Here is a 23,140-nt window from a genome sequence, read left to right on the forward strand (position 1 = left end):
TATCTGAAAACCGTATGAAATTTAATAAAAGGTAATAAAATAAAAAATTTCATCAATATTATTGCCAATCTTGAGCGTATTAAAATTAATTATTCAATTGAACATATACAATTACTAAGCTATATTAGATGATGGGTTTTGGTCTGCGAGTCGGTTTCTCACTGAAGATGGCTTAGTGCCGAAACACGTTTAAATAACTCAAACAAAAAAACCCGCGAGTGAAGACAGACCCAGTAAGTGGCCAGTTCAACATGAAATTACTAAGTTGTAAATAAATAAAAAATTGTATGCATTAAACTATTTTTTATAAAAGTGTGATAACTATAATAAACATCGTAATCGTTAAAATTAAGCATTTAAAATGTATCTATTAACAAAGTTGCTAACATAAAAAAAATGTAATTATTTGTTCGATCACAATTTTTTTTAAGGTTTCTGTTTTTCATATTTTTAAGGTTTTATTTGTGTATATATATTTTCCAGTTGAATTTTTTAAAATTTCTTGTTAAAGTGGTATATTCCAGTCAAAATGTTCAATAATTATACCCAAGTTTAACAAATACGGCTTTAAAATTAATTTTAGTGTACAATCAGATTTTTTTTAAATATGGGCTTAAGTTTAAGAATTATGCTTTAATTGAGTAGGTTTAATATAATTTTAAACCAATTTTGGTCATTATTCAAAGTAAAAAAAAAAAGCCTACTCTTCTCACTCTGTAATTCTTTTATCTTATTTGAAGCAGAGTGCCCTTTTGAAGACAGTAGACTTAAAATGTTAAACATTTCATTTTATCCATAATCAATGTTTGTAATTAATTATTTCGGTTTATTTTCCTGTTTTTTAAAGTATCTACGTTCTCTGTGATACAACCCCATTTCTGATTATTGATATGTTTTGATTTTTTGTTCTTTTGTCATCTAACATGGGGTGAAGATGAATTTGGTTATTGTAAATTTTGTTAGGCATCATTTTTGTTATGAATTGTTTGTTTTATAGTTTGGTTATCACATTTTAAACAGTACAGAAACAAATTTAATTAATTACCATTTTATACGCATGATTATTATAATTTTAAAAAAATGATTTCTTAAATAATTGACTTATTGTAAATATTAAACACTAAATTACAACCCAACCATGTACTTATTTTCCTTTATTCAAAAATTTGATGAATTGATGATGTGCACTTTTCAAAGTAATACTTTTTTATTAGAAATTTGTTTTGTTAAAAATAACAGACCTCATTACAAAAAACTTTATTGAGATTTTTTCTTCTCTAGAAACTAGAGATAATACAAAATTAATTAAAAGTTGACAGATGCAAGGTGGGCAATGATTGGCCAATGAGCTTTCGCTAAAGAAGAGCAGAATTATACAAAAACTATGGCGAAAACAGAAAATACCACCAAGACGAGCACTTTATTTTACCATTTGCTGTTTTTTAATCAATGAAAATATAACATATAACTCGACTTTCTGATTATTCTGTTTATCTAATGATAAACAAATGGTTAACATTCTAAAACAACACAATTTTTTTGACCCCTTCCCCCCAAAAAAATTCTTTATTTCTATGGTTAACTTTTTAATTAAGGCAAATGATAAATAATCAAGAAAGCTCATTAAACTTTTTGTCAAAAAGTTGAACATAATGCATATAGACAAATGATTGACATTAACAAATATTGCCAGCATCAGTTTATATTAATTTTTTTATTATGGTGTCAAAACCACCTTTTGTTAATTTTTTAGTAATTAAAAAACCATATAAGTCTTTTCACTTTTCATTACAACCAAATATGGAAGTAATATCAATTTATATAATATCTATTCAAAAGGTGTTACAACTTATTCACATGATATTTTATGTTATATACATAAAGTATAGACTTTTTTAAAAGTATTGTATTAATTTGTCGTTTTATTTTACAATTAAAACTCTTAAGGAGAAATTCAGGCTATCCAAATGCAATAATTTAAAATTTTAGTTGCATCCGTAATTATAACACACCACTCGTCACTAACGGTTCAACTCATTAGCTAATCCCACTTTTCCTCAGTCTGATTCATGTACGAGTCCAACTCTTTGTCGAGCGCCGATTTGCACGAGGACATGTACTGATCCAGCTCCTTGTCGAGCACCTCTCTCGAAGGCTGCGTATTATGCTGTCCCCTTCCCCTGCCACCACCGCCACCGCCTCTTCTGGCACCTCGCCTCCTAAATAAACACAAGATTAGGGGTCTGAGAGTTAAGGGAAAAAACTAAATTCTGGAGAAAAAAAACACTCACTTGAGATTTCCCCTTCCCCTAACGCTAAGCTGGTTTAATGTTGGTGAATTGTTATTTTTGAAAATTCGCCCTCTTCGATTATTATTTCTTCTCATGTTTAATGCGCCCCTACCCCTTGCTAAAAATAAATTCAAATAAGACACAAACACGTACATTTTCAAATTGCAGTACAAACCTGTTAAAAACCTTCCGCGTCTATTATTAATGCCTCGGAAGAAGTTTGGGTTAAGATTCAAAGACTGAAGACTTTGGCTCCTGGTCAATCTTTTCAAATTCCGAATCTGATCTGAATGAACATTTCAAATTAATAAAAATTGATAATTAAAATTACCTAGGGAAAAACTGATATACGAACTTAATGGTTGACGCCCTCCTCTCGGGCGGAAATCCCTTCCGTTTTGATTACTCTGTACATTCAGGGACTGCAGGCTTTGGCTTTTTATTAATTGGTTGTTACCCCTCCCTTGGGAACAAAAACAATAATACAGACATTGGACTTATTTATTTTTTTTATTATTTTTTTTTTAATTAAGACAATTCAATGAATTTATGTTTACTCAACAGTACATGACAACCGTCTTATTGCTTGATAATTAAATATTTTCCCCTAAAATAAGAATACTTATTTTTTATTGTTTTATAATAGCAAATGTTTATAATATATTCGATATGCAGCGTAAAACATCAGGCAACTTGTGAACAAGTGAAACCAGAGAAAAATTAGTTTTCTATTAATATTATTGTTATAGACTAGTAAAGTTTCCATTTCAGACAGCCAATTCTAGCTGCTTTGTTTTGCAAGACTATTTCAACTTTTGGTCATCATCACTGGTTGTATAAGTTTATGACCTGATAAATAGAATTCACATACAGTACTGAAGATGGCATGAAAACAAAATGTGACTGAAATTAACGGTAATGGCAAAATTTCAAAATTATAAATGTTTGAGTCTTTTTAAAAACAGTTGTTTCAAAAAATGGCAAAAAGGCAAAGCTCTGGTAATAGAAGCTCTCCTCTTCCCCTCCCCCTTATGAACTCATATATGAATCAGTTTATGTAGTTGACGGTGGGAATCGAACCCATGACCGCAGGGTCAACTATCATGCTAACAACTTGACTACCGGGGTCCCCCATCCTCCTCTTTAAATTCACGGATCATATGTGGTTTCAGAAGTTTAAATTTATATTCTACTTTTTTCTTTTTGGTGGTCATATCTTGCAATAATATTGGCCACAGTAAGAGTTCAGAGAATGCGAGAGTTCTTCTTATATTTTTAGGGAAGGGTATAATAAAAAGCAAGGGTGATGGAGGGAACTGAACCCATGATAGGGTCTACGAGTTTGAGTTTTATGCTACCAAAATACTACTACCATACCTCAATGTCATTTTTCAATTTTCATAAAAGAAAGACCGAACAAACTAGTACAAAATAGTATTCAAGAAATAATTAAATGTATTAAAAGTTAAAATTGTAAGGAAGAGTGAAACAAATCAATAAACAGTTTAAAAATTTTGACAATCATACCAGCCCTTTCAATTTTAGTTTTAAAAAAAAATATTCAATTGAAAATGTCCTTTAATGATTAATATATATTTTTATTTACACATTCTAAATTAAAAGGCATGTCAATCCAACAAGTTAAGCATGCAAAAGCCACATTACGAAGGAAATACATACATTATGAAAGCAAAAAATAACATGAATGGTTGAAACAATCGGTTTCAGCAAGCAAAAAAAAGAATATTTCTAAGTTTAGAGCTACGGGAATACATAGAAAGAATAAAATTTTAAAATTATTTCCTGGCATAATATATGAAAAACTTTATAATTGTTCGAATAATAAAAGGATCATTATGCTTTTCAACTTAATTCATCTATACATATGAGACTGACAAATATGGAAATATTATCATTTCCCAATGGAATTCTAACATTAAAATTTAAAGACTACATTTTAAATATATGTTGTTGAGTTTTTTAGGTTTTCCAGTTGAAAAAAAAAAAATCTTGAAAACTCAAACAAAAAAATACATCACAAAAAACAATATAATGTAGATAAATAAACCAGCGAGAAATAAAAAACTAAGTTAATTTAACATTATAAATTCTTGTTATAAATAATATAATTGAAATAATTGTTTACACAATGATTCAATATGGTGAAATGCTAAAATTATACCAAAAATTGTACATCTGAATCATCTGAGTGTCTACCTGGTTACTGACTTTCTCCTTTTACATATTATTCCTTGGATATTCAATAATCCTTGGATGGAGGCAAAAAAACCTCAAATTAAAAAATAAAACAAATAAAAAGGTTTTAATCTATCCAAAATTATTTAAAGTCAGCAAGTGAATATATTAAAAATTCACTAATTTCGCTTGACCAATTAATATATTACAATTAATTAAGGTTTTTAGTTGAGATAAAAAAAGTCAATGGCACGAGCGGGATTTGAACCCACGATCTTCGGCTTGATACGCCGCTGCTCTACCACTTGAGCTATCGTGACCTCGATCCACTTGGACACCAACTTCCCATCTCAACTTTTTTAATTTTCCCTCCCTTTTTGCCATTTTTCAAATGTGTAAACGGGTTGGGTTCTCGACGACAAATGAAATGGCCACGGAGAGCTTTAGTGAAGTATACTTCATTTTTAATCATTAAATTCACTAATTTCGTGGTCCGCTTGACCAATTAATATATTACAATTAATTAACCTTAATTACTTGTATTAACTAGAATATACAAATATACAATAATAATATTAGGATATGTCAATATCCTAAAATGCTAGCCTCTTGTTTGTACCTCAGGTTCTCAAAAATCAAACAGAAATGAAAACAAATATGTATAGACAGATCTACCACAGCAGAGTATGTCGGAGACAGTTACTTCACTTTACAATGCAAACACACAAGTTTGGTCACATTCACTCCCCCAGAGTACTCGATATTCCACAAGGTGTGGCTGAATAACTTATTTTTACTCTCCAGACATGCACACTCACCCCAAAGTACTAAAAAAAACCTCAAATAATAAAAATAAATATTTTTATGGTGTTTCTTGTATTGGTATATTTCATATTTTATAATATCAAAATTACGTTAAATAGTGAAACCTGAAATCATAATAAGCAACTCTTAGCGTATAATTCTATAAAAACTCACAACTTGTCAAATTCCACAGCTTCAATGGATGAATTTTTAAAAACTAATGCATCCGATTTTTTTCTGAAGAATTTTTGGTATGTGGGCAATCTCAAATTACTAATTTCTTAACCCTACACCTGACCAAAATAGACAAAAGTTTGGAAAAAAATATACCATGTTTTATTGAAATGTTTATATTCAATAATTTTCTATCTGTATAGATGATATATAAGTTAAAAAAGCTAATATTTTTTAAAAAAGTTACCTGCTGAAATGCCAAAGATTTGGAAAATCGAACACTGAAGATCTTGAAGTGTCAGAAAACACTACGGTAAACCAGTAAATATTTTATTGAGGGGGTTACACCACTAAAACTTTTGAAAAAATTTCCTACTAGCCGACCACTACGAAATAGAGAAATTTTAATAACGCCAAGAACAATTGAAGTTGTAAGAAACATGCACTTAAAATATCTAGAGTCATACTTGGTAAACGTTGGCGGCGTTGGATAAAGCCCTGTGTTTGCAAACGGCTGGCGATTCCCGTTTCAAGGAAGGGGTTGTTGTTCCTGCCCATCATGCTCCTTCCCCTTAGGTTGTTTTCTCTAACAAACTGTGAACACGTGAAATGAACAACCATTAAAACTGCAATTATTTTGTCAGTAAATTATGTTTGTACTCTTCATACATTGCCCGCCCTTGAAAGAGCCGCTATGACCGCCGGACGCCTTGACATCTGCATTGCCAGCCTTCGGTTCCTGATACTTGCCACATTGTGGAAATCATCTTGGTGTAAGAGGTTTCTCCTTTGCATGCCACCTCTTCTCAACTGCGTAAAACTGAAAACATAAAAATCAATGTGTAGAGATTAGTGACCGTCAATCGATAGTTATTCGTATATCATGAGATGCGGTCAAGTGTGATGTAGGTTTCAGAAAAAACATTTTCTTCGGCACTCTCAACACGACACGCAAGGATGGCACAATTACACAGAAGACAAACACTTTGAACCCTGAAGATGATCTCAATAAAAGATCAAAACGTTGGCACGATAAAGAAAATGTTTTTCTGAAACCTACATCACACCCGACCGCATCTTACGATATATGAATAAATAAAAATCAATTTAGTAAATTGCTGATGATAAATTGTCTTTCAAAAATGTGTGGTGTTTAGTGACCATAACTTAATGATTATTTGGAGGTCGTGAGATGCTATGTGAGTGACATAGGTTTAAAAAAAAAATTCTTTATCGTGCCAAAGTTTCGATGTTTATTGAGATCATCATTTGAAATCCCAGGCCTTGAAAATGATCTCAATAAAGATCAAACCCTTGGCACAATAAAGAAAATGTTTTTCTAAAACCTACGTCACACCAGATCGCATCTCATGACCTCCAAATAATCATTTTTCAAAAAATTCATTAATTTCGTGGTCCTTTTGACCAATTAATTAAGGTTTTTAGTTGAGATGAAAAAAAGTTAATGGCACGAGCGGGATTCGAACCCACGATCTTCAGCTAGATACGCCGCTGCTCTACCACTTGAGCTATCATGACCTCGATCCACTCGGACATCAACTTCCTATCTCAATCCCGCCTTATGAGTTTTCCCCCCTTTTTGCCATTTTTCAATCCCGCTCGTGCCATTAACTTTTTTTCATCTCAACTAAAAACCTTAATTAATTTTTCAAAAAGTTTGTCTTGTTTTTACATTTTCTTCTTTAATTTGTATTCAAAAATCTAATTATTTATAAATCAAGTTTATATACAGAAAATTTGGTAGAAAAGTTCGAAAAATTTAACATTATGCTATACAAAAAGATTACATAAAAAGCTGTTAAATATTTAAAATAGAAATGTATAAATGTGATTGGAATTATCCGTTAAACATGTTACACATACCGTTCGTCCAACGACATTCTTGTATGACCTGTTACGTAACCTCTCTCTACCAGCATCTGTAACAAAATTCGTAGAATTATTAAAATATTGAAAACGTAATAGCTGAAAAAACAAATAATTACAGCAGAGGCCCACTTGTGTGAGCTGATCGGGACAGAGCCCTGTTCGGATTAGCGAAAATTCAAATTAGCCAAATAATATGCATGTAAGCAACAAGTGTGAAACAATTACAGAATTTTATAAGTAGATTCCAGTTTTACTAGACATTTCATGTTTCGATTATCATTTATTCGATCGGTGAAAAAATTTTTAAAAGGCAACAGAGAAGAAAATATGAGAACCATGTTAAATGATCAGGGAACAGATGTTTTGTTTTTCTTATCTATTTTGGTCCGCCTATTATCTCCGTTTTGGACTGTCAGCCACATTTTGACTTTTCACCGTCATCATTTTTATGAGATTCACATGGTGTTAAACCAGTAGTTTGGTCGTTTTCGGTCATCTGATCCTGGCTGCTGTTTACGTCTGTCTGACAATGCTGATTTTTACCATCATAATTTTTTATGAGATTCACATGGCGTTTCCAGTTATCTTTTGTCCACCTAACATTATGTTTTGGTCTGTCTGTTGATCACAGTTTTTGCCATCATAATTGTTTCATGATGTCCACAAGGTGTTAAAACAGTAGTTATTTGTTTTCTAATTTTATAAATAGATTCCAGTTTTACTCCGATCAGCGGGAAAATGTTTAAAAGGCAAGAAAAAAGAAAATATGAAAACCATGTTAAAATTATCCAGGAAAAGATTTTTTGTTAGGACTTGGTACATCAATACAACAATCAGCAGAGTTTTCAGGTATTAAAACAGTATATTTTGTGTTTTTTTTTTTTTTTAAATGATAGTCAGTTTAATATTCATTATAATTGAGTTTTCATAATTGGACCCAATCCAGAACATTCCCAATCTCAACTTCTTTTGAGTTAAATAAAACCGCTTATGATCAAAGAAAATTTCCCAGATTTACCTCTCCTCCACCCTGCCACAATCATATAAAAACAGCAGAATATAAATGCACATTTCTCAACAATTTAACATGAAATAAAATATTACACCACAAAAGTACACTTGATCCAAAACATATATATTTACGTTTAAAGTTGTATGTTTTCCAACCAACATATGTTTTGAAATTCACCCAGGCTCTGAAGATGAATAAAGGTTGAAACGTCGGTTAAAAAAATTAAAAAAATCTTTATTCCTGACCGCTCCACACAAATCCAACAAATTATTAAACAACCGGTCACTAAAAAACAACACTCATGAAAAAATGATGGTGATGGTAAAATGCCAAAATTGACAGATAGATCAAAACTGCAAGGATGAGTACACTTGACCAGATTACTGAAAATATGGTTTAACACCATGTGAACCTCATAAAAAATTATGATCACAGTAAAAAGTAAAATCGTCAGATGGAACAAACTGCAAGGATGGATAGTCAGGACCAGATGACCAAACTACTGGTTTACATCTTGTGAACCTCTTGAAAAATGATAACAGCCAAAATCTGAAACTCGTCTAACAGACCAAAATGATTGGAAATGTGCAAACTGCAGGTTAACATCTGAACCTCATGAAAAATTATGAACAAAATCTCACTTGAAAGGCAAAGTTCAAAGATGACCAGAATCGTCCAAACTACTAGTTTAACACCATACTCTTGAAAAATGATAATAGCCACAAGCCAAAATGCATCTGACAGACCAAAATGATTGGAAATGCCCAAACTACAGGTTAACATGTGAACCTCATAAAAAATTATGGCGGTGGTATACTCACCCTGAAAGGTTAAATAGACCAAAGATGACCAAAAACGACCAAACTACTAGTTTAACACCATGTGAACCTTTTGAAAAATGATGACAGCCAAAATCTGAAACTCATCTGACAAACCAAAATGATTGGAAATGTCCAAACTGCAGGTTAACATCTGAACTTCATGAAAAATTATGAACAAATCTCAACCGAAAGGCTTAGAAGATCAGATGACCAGAATCGACCTAATTATTAGTTTAACACTATACTCTTGAAAAATGATAATAGTCAAAAGCTGAAACGCATTAGGCAGACCAAAATGATCAGAAATGACTCAAATGCAAGTTCTTCACACCACAACACATTGAAAGAAATTTCATAATTTCAAGTTTTTCTCTTTAAATGTGTAATTTTGTAAATCATGAATATTTGATGTTTATGTTAATTGGCATTAATGAAAGTATTATTCGAGATGCAATTTACTTTTTATTTTTATTTTAACACTAAAAACAATATTTCTGGTACCCCTGATACAACGTGCAAATCAAAACGGCCTGAAGTTGGGACTAAAGTGAGAATCTTTTTAAACCTCATTTCAACCTAACTTTTCCTTGAGGATATTCAATGATTATTTTAATTTCAAGATCTGACTCGAATCCGGACCGCAGATAATTCGTGTACATTCGCCCCAAAAAACCTACCCCTTAAAATTATCTACAACTCTCAACACAAATAAAAAGGCGGAAAAAATAAATATTTTGGGTACCTGATGTTGATGCTCATCAAATTTATTAGTCGACTGCGTGGCCGTAGGACGCAACGGGCGAAAGCCGGCCGACAGATCGAAACGGCGCAAACTTGAAAAATTGACCAGGCGAGCCTAAGTCAATATGTAAATAGACACGCGATTCTTGGAATTAGGATTAGATTTAGCCGAACACAGACGAGAAAAACCTTCAGGACGCAAATGGTACTGTCCTCTATTCGTAAGATGCCATTCCACTCTAAACTTACCGTTGCCCGCTTCGAAACTCCAATCTTGAATGACGTCATCAAATTTATGTGACGTAGAAATAGTACACTCAGAAATCGGTTAACTTTACCATAAAATTTTTTTTTTACGAGGGTAAAAAAGGCATTTTTACTGTACACCATGTACAGTCATAACCTTCTTAAAAATAAAAGTCCTAGTTACGATCTCGTGAATCTCCAACCACTCTCCATAAAATCAATAACAAACAACTATTCGGCATAGCCATGGGCAGCAATCTAGGCCCTACACTAGCAGATATAGTGATGGCACAATTACTCTACACGGTTATCACCCAACTACCTTTCACTTTACCCTTTCTCACCACTCATTGATGACATTCGAACCGCACTACCCTCAGATCAAATACAAAAAACATTAAACACATTTAACAACATACTCTGTTTAGGAGGTTGATGATATATATTCAATGACCAATTGACTTTATTATCGACCGGTTTCAACCCACTGGGTACGTAACGTCTATTAAAGCTGAGGCCCACAACATCCCACCGCTACAGCGGACATTTTACAACTTTCATCTTCGTTTACAATTCATACATGAAATCGAAATAGAAAAGGAAATACCATTCCTAGAAACACTCGTAATGAGACAGATGGCACACTAATTACAGATTGGTACCAAAAACCAATTAACACTGATTACTACCTCAATTATACATCACACCACCTCTTATTAATATTATACACAATATTAAACACGGCTAAAGGATTATTACATAGAATCATATCACTAAGTCATGAATCACCTATTCACCTCGCCTGTTCATATCGTTCTATCAATTTATTTCATATCCTAGGCTAGGAAAAGCTTCTACTTACATAACATACCATTCCTAAATGTTATCCCAATCATTAATTTGGATTCCGCGGTTGTACGACACAAGTCCATCGCGTTGTCGACACCTTCACCATCCCCTTCGAGCTTACACAGCTTACACGTTTGATTGGGTATGGCATAAGACATTGCTATGGAAGCCCAGCGGCATCCTTATTACCTTATCATCAAATCCTACCTTACAAACCGATACTTACAAGTAACCCAAGAGAAACACGATTGCTCCCTTACTTTGCTTCTTCTTTACAGCTGATCTCCCATTGCATTCCAATACCTTAAAATTCGCATGATGGACGCCATTCCTTCAATCTCTTTGTGGTGAATGCCTGTGGTTAACAAGTTATTCGATAGGTGTCACCTCTGCTTCAACAACGGTATCCTGCTACAGCAATGAACTTGAAGCACCTCTGCGTATAATCAAGGGCTCAACTTGTTTAATGCACATTTGTCGACGAGATCTCAAACAACACTTACTAATGGAACAAACCGCAAGCATTAGCTACAGCAACAAGGATACTCGCAGCATCATCTCTCGCATTCTAAACGGCCGATGTGTCTAACTACTGCATGCAGCTCTTCGCTCGCTACAACACCCGGCTCATCGACATCAGTCCATGGATTTCAAACAACTGCTCCATCCCTTCTCGGGCAATCAGAACGACTGGTCACTAAACTATCTTTGAATCCTAGGATCAGGCTTCAATGGTGGAGAATTAATGTAAACAATCGAAAATCGAAATAGATAATTTTTACTCTTAAGCATAAAACTCTGCTATCTATCTGTTTATACGGCACCCTCCAGGGAACAGTATACACTATATTGGTCTATACCTGGACGAAAGACTTAGTTAAATCCACATACACGACTAAAACAAACTGATTGTAACTTCAGATATAAACGCTGAAAATAGTATTTCACAAAAGATCTAAGCTGATATTACTTGTCAAAAAAACAATTAGACACTGCTCTCAACGCCCTAATTAAACAACTACAGGACAACTAAGTGTTCCAACCTCAATAAAATCTAACCCAAAATCATCACGTCACCAATCGTACCATCAACTCCGAACTAAACATAACCTACGTCCCAAAACTAGCCCCGTCCCGTTACAATAGATTTCACAAACCCGACAACTGAGAGCATTGAAGTAGCTGGTCGATAAACTACATCGCTGAATAGATTTCACTCTTAACTGCCTTCTCATTGTAACTGCGGTAACCAAGTTATCCAATAAGTGACACCCAGGTTTAGGAATGATCTCCCCCTCCACTCTGCAGCCAATTAGCATGGACTAATTCCATATAAAGCAGGGGCACTGCCCCGATGACCTCAGACTCGTCTCGTTGTCGAGATCTCACTAATCACATGAGCAATCCGACAACGCCGGGCATCAGCTCTCGCCTTCTCAACACCCGACTATGAACCCGGCTACCTGCTGCACGAGTCTCTTCTTCCGATGCCGAGAATACCGACTTCACTGTGCTGCTGCTGTCCTTGTCATGGCCACTAAAGTAACCAGTAATTCGCAATCTATGCTTTGTGCAACCTGCTCATCCTTTCCTTCCAACCCTCGCAGAAAACCCGCGCGACCATCTGATTGAGAAACGTGGGTACCCATGCGGTCTCCTATTTTTTTGACACAATGGCCAATTTTGCCCACTTTTACAAGTTGGTGAGCGTTCAAACCAATCATGTACATAGAATATTGTGTGTGCATATATGTGTATATATTTTGTAAACACTATAATTTTTGCATTTTAGATGGATTTGTAAAATAAATAAAAAATCACGCACAAAGGTCAGCCAAATCATTGATATATTTTATTTATTATCTTGATATATTTATTTATTTTTTCGGCCAGCTATCTGCTAGGCCCATTCCTTCTCACGTTTTAATTATCTCGAAGTTTTTTTATTGCCCCTATCTTTGACGTTTAACCCTTCCGCACGCGATTAAAATGTCCTAAATCAATTAAAATATACATTCATACTGTTAAGACCCCACCCTAAGATAACCCAATCTAAGTTTGATGGGACTTTCGATATACTACTGAGACCCCACCCGACAACAACGCTAAAATTATGTCCAACATTGATATTTCGACCTACGACTTCCTGTATGCGGTCATATGTTTATCTGCTTTAGGTATCGAATTATTATAGTCATTATTGATTATCATTATTATAGTCACTATGTGCTTTAAATGTTTTGTCTTTTAAAGTCAGGTGGCAAGTCGCACCTAGTTCGTAGCGTAGGTAATTACTCACATTCTGTCAATGTTTTACTTACATGTGCTCCACATAAAGTGCATTGCATGGTCTTTCCCAACAGGTTTATGTGATCCTAGTATGGCCTATCCGCAGGCGAGTCAACACGATACTTTTTTCCATTTCATCCATGGACCACGATTTGGCCCTACGTTATTTCGTGTTGTCGGTCATGGTAATCCAGCGGAACTCTAACATATTTCATGATTCTTTATATACTTGTTTTCTTAAATTTGGATAAATTGTAATGATCTATAGAAATGGGATAATAAAATATAATCTTTTTTTTTTGCTATGGGCCTCTTCATAAGATTATTCTTTCTGGATGGCAAATGGTCTCCAATTTGGACTGATGGTGGTCTTAGGTAACGAGCTACATAAACTTGCAAGACCGCTTCCTTGTAGCAGGTATAGGTTTAGACAGGGCAGTATTTGTATACTGAGAACTTCCTACCAAGTAAATTAGGCTTTAATTTGCATATCACCTTATACGTTAGAAGAACATATTAAAGCAATTGTGTAGAGCGGTTGTTGGACGTGATACTGGTGCATGAATGGATCACGAGCCGGCCCATGAGTGGGATTATCGATTGTGGATCGATGCCAGGATCGAAAGTCCGCCGTTCGGTTCTCCGTATCGTATCGCAACATCGTACATTCGCAGATCGTATCAGGATGGCCGACACTCAAATTGATACGACTGCTGTGATGTTGACAACAAATTCCAAAATACTCGTGACAGTCGATGAAGCCCTGCAAGATGTTATCGTCGTCTCGTACGCCTTCGAGAGCAAACTGTACCAGGGCGTCCTCCTGGACTCAACGAAAAAGTGAGTCGTGCCCAGACAAATCCTGCTTCTTTAATTACATTTCACTTAGTCGTATATCTCGAGACGATTGGTTTCATTTCCGCCCGGATGGACGTTCCGACGGATATTCGAATACGGCCAGGCCGTCGGATCCCAACGGTTGGATATGTTGAAAAGGAAGAAGGGAAAGTACGACCCGTCCAAAACACGAGTTGGATCACTGCCCTAATGTTTTCTAAACAATTCTCTTTATTTATCAGGAAAAATTGGAATTTTCAATTCCCATATTGCATTGATATTTCTTAAAAACGTCCTCAGACGTAGGAAAAAGAGGATCCTTTTAACAACGAAACCTCATGTTCCCTGTGCATGTTCTGCTTAAAATATGGCATCACATCCTTGCGAATGACAGCAGGACGGCTAAAAAATGCAGAAATCAGTTATTTTCTGTCGTTTAAACGTACGCTGTTAAATTTTGGGCGTGGAATTTTTGTAATAAGCCAAAATGGAGAACGTGACGAGTGGGCCTCTCCGCTGACACGATTCGGATTTTCACTTTCCAATTTAAGGACGAATTTCTTATGAAAAACTCGAATCTGGCCTGAAACTTCGAAAAGGTCCACTTCGCCATCGAACATCAATGCGTTTGACGGACCTTCTGCCAGTAATGAGATGATTGACGCAACACGAGTTTAACAAGTTGTTTTCTTGGAATTCTGACAGTCACTTAATTTTGTTTTTATACACAATTATAAATTGTTGCGCTTCTGATTATCATCTTCCATAATCATTAAACTTTGTATTTCTAATAAAAACAGCTTAAAAAATTGGCTGTTTTCTGTTCTCATCAGGGCTGAAAATAAATTTTATTTACAAATGTATACAATGACTTAGTGAAGTTTCTGTCTAGCGGCAGTTACTTCTAACTATTTACGATATAACTAACTTTTTATTATTTACATAATTGTCTAATCCACATGCTATAGACTTAAAAGACATTCGCAACTGTGTACCACATTACTTGACTGCCAATCGAAACAATGTCTAAACAATTAAGAACAGAACAGAAATTTTATGCACAGATGTATGCATTATACATTGTATACAATGGTTTAGTGGAGTTTCTGTCAAGTGATACTTACTCCAGCCGGTTAGGATACAACAAAATTTTTATTATTTACATTATTGTCTAATCCACATGCTACAGACTTAAAAGACATTCGCAACTGTGTACCACATTACTTGACTGCCAATCGAAACAATGTCTAAACAATTAAGAACTGAACAGAAATTTTANTAAAAGACATTCCCAACTGTGTATGACATTACTTGACAGGAAATCAAAACAATGCCAAACACTACAGAACAGAATTTTTTTATTCTAATACCTTTGTTTTAAAAAGTTTGTTTTATTATTTAGATCAGTCTAGATTTTCAGGTTATACCCCAATCTTGCTCATCTTTTGCACCACAGATCTATCAGAGTTGTATTAAATATTTTCATTTAAATGTATAGCTACCGTAGGGATTACTTTTTGCCTAAAGGTGATTTTCTTTCAGTCCTTACTGTCATGGATTGTTCTCCATTCAAGATATATGGACAACTTGTTTTTGATAAGTGGTTTATTTTTTGATGAAGTGCTGTTGTCAAAGATTCACAAAAAGCATATCAAGATTCTTTTGAAAGGACTTGCACTGAATTTTTCTGCCTTCCACTATGAAATCCTCAATTCGTCAGACCAAGCATTTGATGATGTGATTTGGATACGCTGAACGAAGACAGCTACAAAGACATCATATTGATCATACAACTGCCGAAAGGCAACCTTAATTGTGGACAGAGATAAAAATGAGCCACGAGATGGAGGCAGTAATTAAAATGCTAGAACTCTTTCTATCTTTCCATTCTACCTTCTATCATTCCCTCAGCATCTTTTTTCTTCGGCCTTTCCAAAACAAAAATAAATAAAAAATTAAAATAATAATAATAGTAATATTATAATAAAAACCCTTAAGAAATGACCACCAACATTGTGCAAGAACATTTGGTAGGCAACCAAGCAGTTTTTCTTTTAATTATTAAGTACAGATTCAAACATTGCAATATGGTAATTCAATAAATTATTAAACAGTATAAAGCAAATAATATACTGTCTGCAAGACAATTATAAGAAATATTCAATAAAACAGTAAATTCATAAGTTCATAGATTGTTTTGAATATATTTTTTTATTTAGAAAATTTTGTGAACCCTCTATCGAACCAAGATAAGGTCTTTAAATGATAACAATGAAATTATCGTGTTTTATATTCCCCGCTTTTTTTAATATGTCGAACTTAAAAAAAACCTTGCATAAATTTTTGCTTTAATTAATTTGATTTTTAATTTTTAATTATTGATTTAATAATAAAAATACTTTAAGTAAAACTCAATTGTTTTAGGTACCTGCCGTGTCGGATCAATGAAAATGTCATGAGCCCCAAACCTGAGAACACAGAAGAGGACAAGCTGTATTTTAGTATACGTCAAAGGTTTACATATTTTCAGGAGAAACCGTTACACTTAAATCATTACCACATACAAAAGAAATTTACCAAATCCAAGTCACAAAAGATGACTGTTAGGCTGAGGCCGAGGCAAGTCCTGTGTTCGAAATGTAAATCAATTTGTAGTGAAAATTCTGAAAATGTCAATTCTCATATGACAAGGAGTAAAAGAACGGACCCTCAAGAGCCTCAGGGGAAACCACTCCCGGCCAAGCCACTGTGTTCAGAAAATAGAAGAGGAAATGAAGTTAACGGCTCGCCGCCGAAGCTTTGTCCTTCCTTCATTCCAAAATATTCGTGTAAAACTCACAAAGAACTCTTAACTCCAAATACCGATATAAATGGTGGAAGTGAAATTTCTGATGAATACTGGTTCAAAAATAATGAAACAGGGGAAGGCAGGGTTGATGAGGATGAGGATGACAAACAGATGGTTTTGAGGAAAAAGCGGAGTGTCGGGTCAATGGAGGATCTTTGGGATGAAACGGTTTTTGAAGAAAGCTCTAAAAAAGCCAAAACCACTCCTGTGATAAAAATTTCGTTCGGGTCGCAAGGGGAAGGCACGATTTTGAAGATCCCATCAAAAGTCCAGCAAGACAGCGATAAAGAACAAGATGACGGGCCAAACAACGATGAAGAAATTAAAGCTGTCAAAAAAGCAAATAAAAAAGCAAAAAAAGAAGCTAAAAGAAAAACCCTCCCTGTCTCATCGCCAAATGCAAATCAAGAGGACCAACAATTACAGTACAGAAAGCATAGGCATAAGGTCAAACACAAGAAGAAACACAAGAGCGAGAAGAACGATGAGGAGATAAAGGAAAAATGTTTGAAGCAGAAACTTTCCATCAATTTAAAAAGGGTTTCGTCGACATCTTATGAAAAAAGGAATGACGGCAGTGACTCTAGCCTCAGCAGCGAGGAGATTCCAGACTTCCCTTCTTCGACACCAGTTGTCGGCAGTGAAAATGTCGAGTCATGTAAGACTGATAATGGAACGACGTTCGCAGTAGGGGATGTTGTCTGGGGAAAAATGCATGGTTTCCCTTGGTGGCCTGGCAAGGTATGATCATTTTTTAAAATTTAATTTATTTATCAAAATTGGTTTTATTAGTCCAACCAATAATTGTACAATGATATATATAGAATAAATAAATGTTTACATTTTTGCAAACCCATTGGTACAAAAAGCGAGGAACACACCCAATGCAATGCAACGTGACGTGACACCACGTCTTGTCTCGTTTGTTTCATATCAAACACACGCCACGGAGAGTAGCACATGAATCACAAATCAGTGTCAGAAACCCAACACCTGTTTTGTTCTTAATGAATTATTATGAGCAAAGCCAAGTAATAAAGTTAGTTAATTTCATTCTACCAATATGGTATCTGGGTGCTTTGATAAATGTTCTGTCAAAACTTCATAATTAAATAATTTTTATTAAAAATCGTGAATGTTTGATATTGTTGGTTTATGTTAAAATAAGCATTTGTAATTAATATAACAACAAAAATACATATAGTTGGAATAAACAACAAAAATTTGAGTGTCCATTTGGTTCTTTTGTCTTCAACAATACTCAACGCTGAAAATCTGGGGATCTAGGTTGCATAGGGTAGCATTGAATCAGACATATGCAGGGGGTAATACAATCTTATGGAAGATTGGACATAGTATTAATTAAGGTTTTTAGTTGAGATAAAAAAGTCAATGGCACGAGCGGGTGTGGTTGAGATGGGAAGTTGGTGTCTGAGTGGATCGAGGTCATGATAGCTCAAGTGGTAGAGCTGCGGCGTATCAAGCCGAAGATCGTGGGTTCGAATCCTGCTCGTGCCATTGACTTTTTCAACTCAACTAAAACCCTTAATTAATTGTATGATATAAATTGGTCAAGCAGGGTCAAACTAGGGAATTGGACATAGTATTGGCTTCGGGTAACGTCGAGTGTGTTCTCTGCTTACAATTTAAACTTCACTATTCACAAAAATTTTAAATTCACTAGTATGGCTTCGTTCTTTTTAACCTTCTGACGTTTCGATTATATAGGAGATTATTTGGAGATCGTGAGTTGCGGTCTGGTGTGACGTAGGTTTTAGAAAAACATTTTCTTTATCATGCCAACATTTTGAGTGCCAGTGAGATCTTGATGTTTTATGCCTATATATGTTGGATTTTGAAGGGGTGGGGAAGGAAGTCAGGACAGAAAGACATTTTTCTATTAGTAGTCGGCTTGTTTGAGGTGAAAAGAGCTGACATGGGAAAAAAATGGGTAATGGTTCAGCCTGATTATCCTTTCAGGATTATAGGAGGGGTTTAATTAGGGAAAGGAAAGCCAAATAGTTGAAGAAAAATTTTTTGCACATCCTACATGTATTTGTAAATTTAAACAAAGTTTATAAATACCAGGCCCTGAAGATGATCTCAATAAAGATCGAAACGTTGGTACAATAAAGAAAATGTTTTTCTAAAACTTACGTCACTCCAAAAAATTATTAACTAACGATCACTAAACACCACAAATTATGTAGGAGTTTGGTCGCTTCCAGATTCTCGTGCTGGCTGAGATGAGACTTGTGTTTAGCAGCAAATCTTTCTATTTACACCATGACATCAGGTATCTTAAGATCCCTATGTAAGTCCTTACTCCTTACGTACCGAGGTGCATTGACCATGTTACGTAAGAGTTTATTTTGGAGTGTTTGTATAATTTTGATATTGCTGTGTTCGGTACAGCCCTTATTTGAATACCATTCGTCTACTTGTTTGTATATTTTATTTTGTATAGTAAGGTTGGAGCTGCATCTTATCAACCAGTATAGTTGTCTATACCTTATACCTACTTTTTCTCCGCATACCCTTTCCATCTCATTTTGGCATCTAAGGTCATTCCAAATGCAAACTTTGCAGTTTTTTACTCCATCTATTTGCAGAAAATCACTGGTGTATAACGCATAAAGCAATGGACTTAATATACTACCTTGTGGCACTCCTCCATTTATTGTTTTTTATTCTGAATATTGAACTTCTTGTTTGACTTTAAAATGTCTGTCAGTTAGGTAGGAACTGATATCTATATAAGCTTAAATATGACAAATAAATAATAATAAAATTAAAAACATTGTTACACTCAGTTCAGAGATACTATTTGTTCATCTTAGATACAAATAAAAATCTGGTTTTACATATCTATTAATATAATTTCTTTTCACATTGCCTTTTTATTTTATTATATTAGTTTTGTGATGACTAACTTTATTTTTACTGTAGGTACTTAATATTTTAATAAGGACCGACAAGATGAGTTGGGACGCCCATGTTTCGTGGTATGGCACACCGACATCATCCATGATGCCATGTGAACAATTATCACCTTTTTTACAATTTTTTGAGGTAAATAAAAAACAAAAAAGATGAAATCTCAAGTTCTTAAACTGTTTTTCTTCATTTTTGACAGATAAGATACAACAGAAGGAAAAAATCTGCAGGTTACAAAGAGGCGATACGATTAGCGACATCGGAGGCCTCTGCCATTCAACCCGATGCGACGATTCCTGAATTAGTGACGCTGGACCAGCCAGTCGAAGCATAGCCAAAAATTACTTTAAAAATTACAGCCCCAGGTTCATTATTCTTTGAAATTGTGATATGCAAAGTACGGGTCATCCGATCGGCAAAATACATTTTTGTATCGTCTTGTGATTTGATACAAAGTTTATACTGTACAAAGAGAAAAAAAATTAATTGGAAATTGCACGAGGTTGTAAGCCATACATTAATGCAATATATTATACAAAGTATATAAGCACATATTTATTATGTATAGCTGTGTATATATGTAATTTTGGAATGACTATGTTATTTAAGGGCCATGCCTAAATCCTGTTATTAAAACTGACGGTTTTAATTTTTTTAACTTGAGTAGAAAAAGCATGAAACATGTTTTACATGAAAAGCGTTTAATTCTATAGATAATTGAAGAATCAAATGAATGTGTATTTTAGTAAATGGATTTTCAATTAAATATTTTGAAGTCTGTTGTATTGAAATGATCGATAAGCTCTGAATTGAAAAAAACGGGCATAAATGTTATGTTGTGCAAGGGGCCAACAAAAGAAAATCAATGTTGAGAAATGTGAAATTATATTTTTTCCCCTTATACGTATTTGTTTATTTAAAACCTGTTTTTACACAAAAATTAAACATAACTTCACGTACTGGTGGAGTTATACACTTCATAAATTTAAATATTTCCTGAGGGTCGTCGAATATTACATTAAAAAAATAAATAAATTCCCAGAGAATTAATTAAAAGATATAGACACAACCGAGCCAGGTTAAGTGCTAAAGGGCTAATCCCTATGATGCCATACTCACAAATGATTGCACTTTATAGAGAGTATGTTTTAAGTTCAAGTTTCACATTGAATTCAAAAGGTGCGATTGAGATATGGGAAGTTGGTGTCCGAGTAGATCGAGGTCACGATGGCTCAAGTGGTAGAGCAGCGGCGTATCAAGCCGAAGATCGTGGGTTCGAATCCCGCTTGTGCCATTGACTTTTTTATCTCAACTAAAAACCTTAATTAATTTTAACATTGAAGTTGTTACAGAAATATTCATTTCCCACCTGCATTTTTCATGCTCAAATTCAACAGTAAAATCTTGTGATGTTATGCTGACCAGAACAATCAGTAAATTGAATAAAATTGAGGGGCACAAGGTTGAATGACTGAAACAGTACTAATTAAAAATATAAAAAAATAAATGTAATACGATACAGTTTCATTTTGCACTTTGATAAAAAATAAATTAAAATAATTTGTACATCAATTCTTATGAAGGATGTTTAAAGCTTTGCTAATGAAAGGCGTGGAGGTTTGAACGAGGAACTTGAGATGTTCCTTTTGAAGGGTCGACGGGTTGCTGCACACGACGGCCTGGAGAAATTTCGCCCTCTCGAGATCTAGCCAGTGCTGAAGGGTGAAGTTTGAAAGGACTTTGGTCGGGCCCCAGAGCCAAACCTGCAGGACTTGTTCCATCTCGCTAACGCTGCACTTAGTCAGTACATTTTCCAATGGCAAATCTTTCAGGAAACGGCTGACCAATGAGAGCACGGCTTCCTTGCTGGGCATACTTTCATTTTCCTACAGAGTAAAATTACAATTAGAAAAAATATAAAATCACAACGATCAGATGAAAACTTATAAAGATAAAATTGTTATAATGATAAAACAGGCAGCAGTTCAAACTAATCCCTACCGTTCAATTGCAATATAAGCATTTGTTTTGAACTATTTTTTTTTTAAGGTTGCGGATTGAACAACCATCGAGCTGTTAGTTTCCAATCATTCTCGTCTTTTTATCTGCTATTGTGGACCCACCGAACTGGGTAAAATATCAAAATACAAGTGACAGACCAAAATAGCGAGGATACAGAATGACCAGAAACTACCAAACTATCTAGTAATTTTAAATTCACTAATTTCATGGCCTGCTTGACCAATTAATACATTATAATTAATTAAGGTTTTTAGTTGAGATGAAAAAAAGTTAATGGCACGAGCGGGATTCGAACCCACGATCTTCGGCTAGATACGCTGCTGCTCTACCACTTGAGCTATCGTGGCTTCGATCCACTCGGACATCAACTTCCTATCTCAACGCCACCTTATGAGTTTTCCCTCCTTTTTGCCATTTTTCAAATGTCGTGTAATTGGATTGGATTCTCGACGACAAATGAAATGGCCATGGAGAGCTTTAGTGAAGTATACTTCATTTAATTCATTAAATTCACTAATTTCGTGGTCTGCTTGACCAATTAATACATTACAATTAATTAAGGTTTTCATCTCTTTTTTTCTAACCTTAATTAATTGATCTAGTAATGTTAAAACTTTTCCAATTTAAACTTACTGATGGCAAATAACAAGGGGTTGGAGTTGGCTCATCCTCAGCAGAAAAGACCAGAAAATTTTCCATGCATAATGTGTCTTTTCCTGTGTTAATGAAATTTAGGATCTTGAGAAGGACAAGCACACCCTCCCTTATGCCTTCCGGTGACTTATCGAGTTTCTCGAAATAGTCCAACGCATTATGTATCCTTAGTAATCTCTGTAGAACGGTAATTGTACCTGTGAACAAGCCACGATTGTAATTTTTATCACAGTTTTTATAATTTATTTTAATACTTTTTTTATCACTGTCGTTTTGTAGCAGTTCTGTAGGAACAACGTCTTTGAACACGGTGGCTGGACGTAAAACATCTGGAAGCGACAAATCTTCCCTTGTGACGCCGAGTGTCACAAGGTCAAGATTTAATTTTGCCTCGAAGAAAGAAAATTGGCCGATAGTTACAACAGGTTTATCTTCTAAGTCGAATGATTTCCATAGTAAATTATCACAGTCTTTAACAAATTTTGGCACTTCGTTAATTTTGTTGTTGACCTAAAAATGTTATTAACAT

At 34.5% G+C, this 23,140-nt stretch overlaps 3 protein-coding genes across 5 annotated transcripts in view; 1 reads left to right on the plus strand and 2 right to left on the minus strand.

Moving 5' to 3' along the window:
* Nucleotides 1-1,241: 1,241 nt before the first annotated feature.
* On the minus strand, nucleotides 1,242-10,195 carry LOC106661978 (chromatin target of PRMT1 protein-like). 2 transcript variants are annotated; one of them, XM_014385764.1, is made up of 9 exons: nucleotides 9,009-9,039; nucleotides 7,472-7,510; nucleotides 7,350-7,405; nucleotides 6,135-6,285; nucleotides 5,933-6,059; nucleotides 2,647-2,754; nucleotides 2,467-2,577; nucleotides 2,292-2,409; nucleotides 1,242-2,219 (listed from the first exon to the last, which is right to left on the minus strand). In XM_014385764.1, exons 3-9 carry the CDS (start codon nucleotides 7,403-7,405, stop codon nucleotides 2,042-2,044), a joined length of 849 nt encoding a protein of 282 aa, XP_014241250.1. In that variant the 5' UTR covers nucleotides 7,472-7,510; nucleotides 9,009-9,039; the 3' UTR covers nucleotides 1,242-2,041. The 2 variants fall into 2 exon arrangements, with proteins under 2 accessions (XP_014241250.1, XP_024085721.1); XM_024229953.1 differs by lacking the exons at nucleotides 7,472-7,510; nucleotides 9,009-9,039 and adding an exon at nucleotides 9,931-10,195.
* Nucleotides 10,196-13,949: 3,754 nt separating this feature from the next.
* Nucleotides 13,950-20,836, plus strand: LOC106661951 (PWWP domain-containing protein 2A-like). Its single transcript, XM_014385726.2, has 4 exons — nucleotides 13,950-14,153; nucleotides 16,575-17,739; nucleotides 19,948-20,070; nucleotides 20,135-20,836. Exons 1-4 carry the CDS (start codon nucleotides 13,999-14,001, stop codon nucleotides 20,267-20,269), a joined length of 1,578 nt encoding a protein of 525 aa, XP_014241212.2. The 5' UTR covers nucleotides 13,950-13,998; the 3' UTR covers nucleotides 20,270-20,836.
* Nucleotides 20,837-21,428: 592 nt separating this feature from the next.
* LOC106661955 overlaps nucleotides 21,429-23,140 on the minus strand; it is a 33,197-nt gene continuing 31,485 nt past the window's right edge. For both annotated transcript variants that reach the window (XM_014385734.2, XM_014385733.2), the window contains 3 exons: nucleotides 22,866-23,121; nucleotides 22,591-22,808; nucleotides 21,429-21,821 (listed from right to left, as the gene is read on the minus strand). In XM_014385734.2, coding sequence (XP_014241220.1) covers nucleotides 21,504-21,821; nucleotides 22,591-22,808; nucleotides 22,866-23,121 — 792 coding nt within the window. In that variant the 3' untranslated portion in view covers nucleotides 21,429-21,503. The remainder of the gene's footprint in view (nucleotides 21,822-22,590; nucleotides 22,809-22,865; nucleotides 23,122-23,140) is intronic.

Source organism: Cimex lectularius, unplaced genomic scaffold, assembly GCF_000648675.2.
Source record: "Cimex lectularius strain Harlan isolate CLEC.00 unplaced genomic scaffold, Clec_2.1 scaffold438, whole genome shotgun sequence".
In the NCBI taxonomy this organism is placed as follows: domain Eukaryota; kingdom Metazoa; phylum Arthropoda; class Insecta; order Hemiptera; family Cimicidae; genus Cimex; species Cimex lectularius.

Coding starts and splice junctions, on each gene's coding strand:
- LOC106661978 (XM_024229953.1), bottom strand. CDS start 7,405: ATGCTGGTAGAGAGAGGTTACGTAACAGGTCATACAAGAATGTCGTTG. Junction 6,286..7,349: donor AGAATGTCGTTGGACGAACG/GTATGTGTAACA, acceptor TTATGTTTTCAG/TTTTACGCAGTTGAGAAGAG. Junction 6,060..6,134: donor CTCTTTCAAGGGCGGGCAAT/GTATGAAGAGTA, acceptor ACGTGTTCACAG/TTTGTTAGAGAAAACAACCT.
- LOC106661951 (XM_014385726.2), top strand. CDS start 13,999: ATGGCCGACACTCAAATTGATACGACTGCTGTGATGTTGACAACAAAT. Junction 14,154..16,574: donor CTCCTGGACTCAACGAAAAA/GTGAGTCGTGCC, acceptor CAATTGTTTTAG/GTACCTGCCGTGTCGGATCA. Junction 20,071..20,134: donor CTTTTTTACAATTTTTTGAG/GTAAATAAAAAA, acceptor CATTTTTGACAG/ATAAGATACAACAGAAGGAA.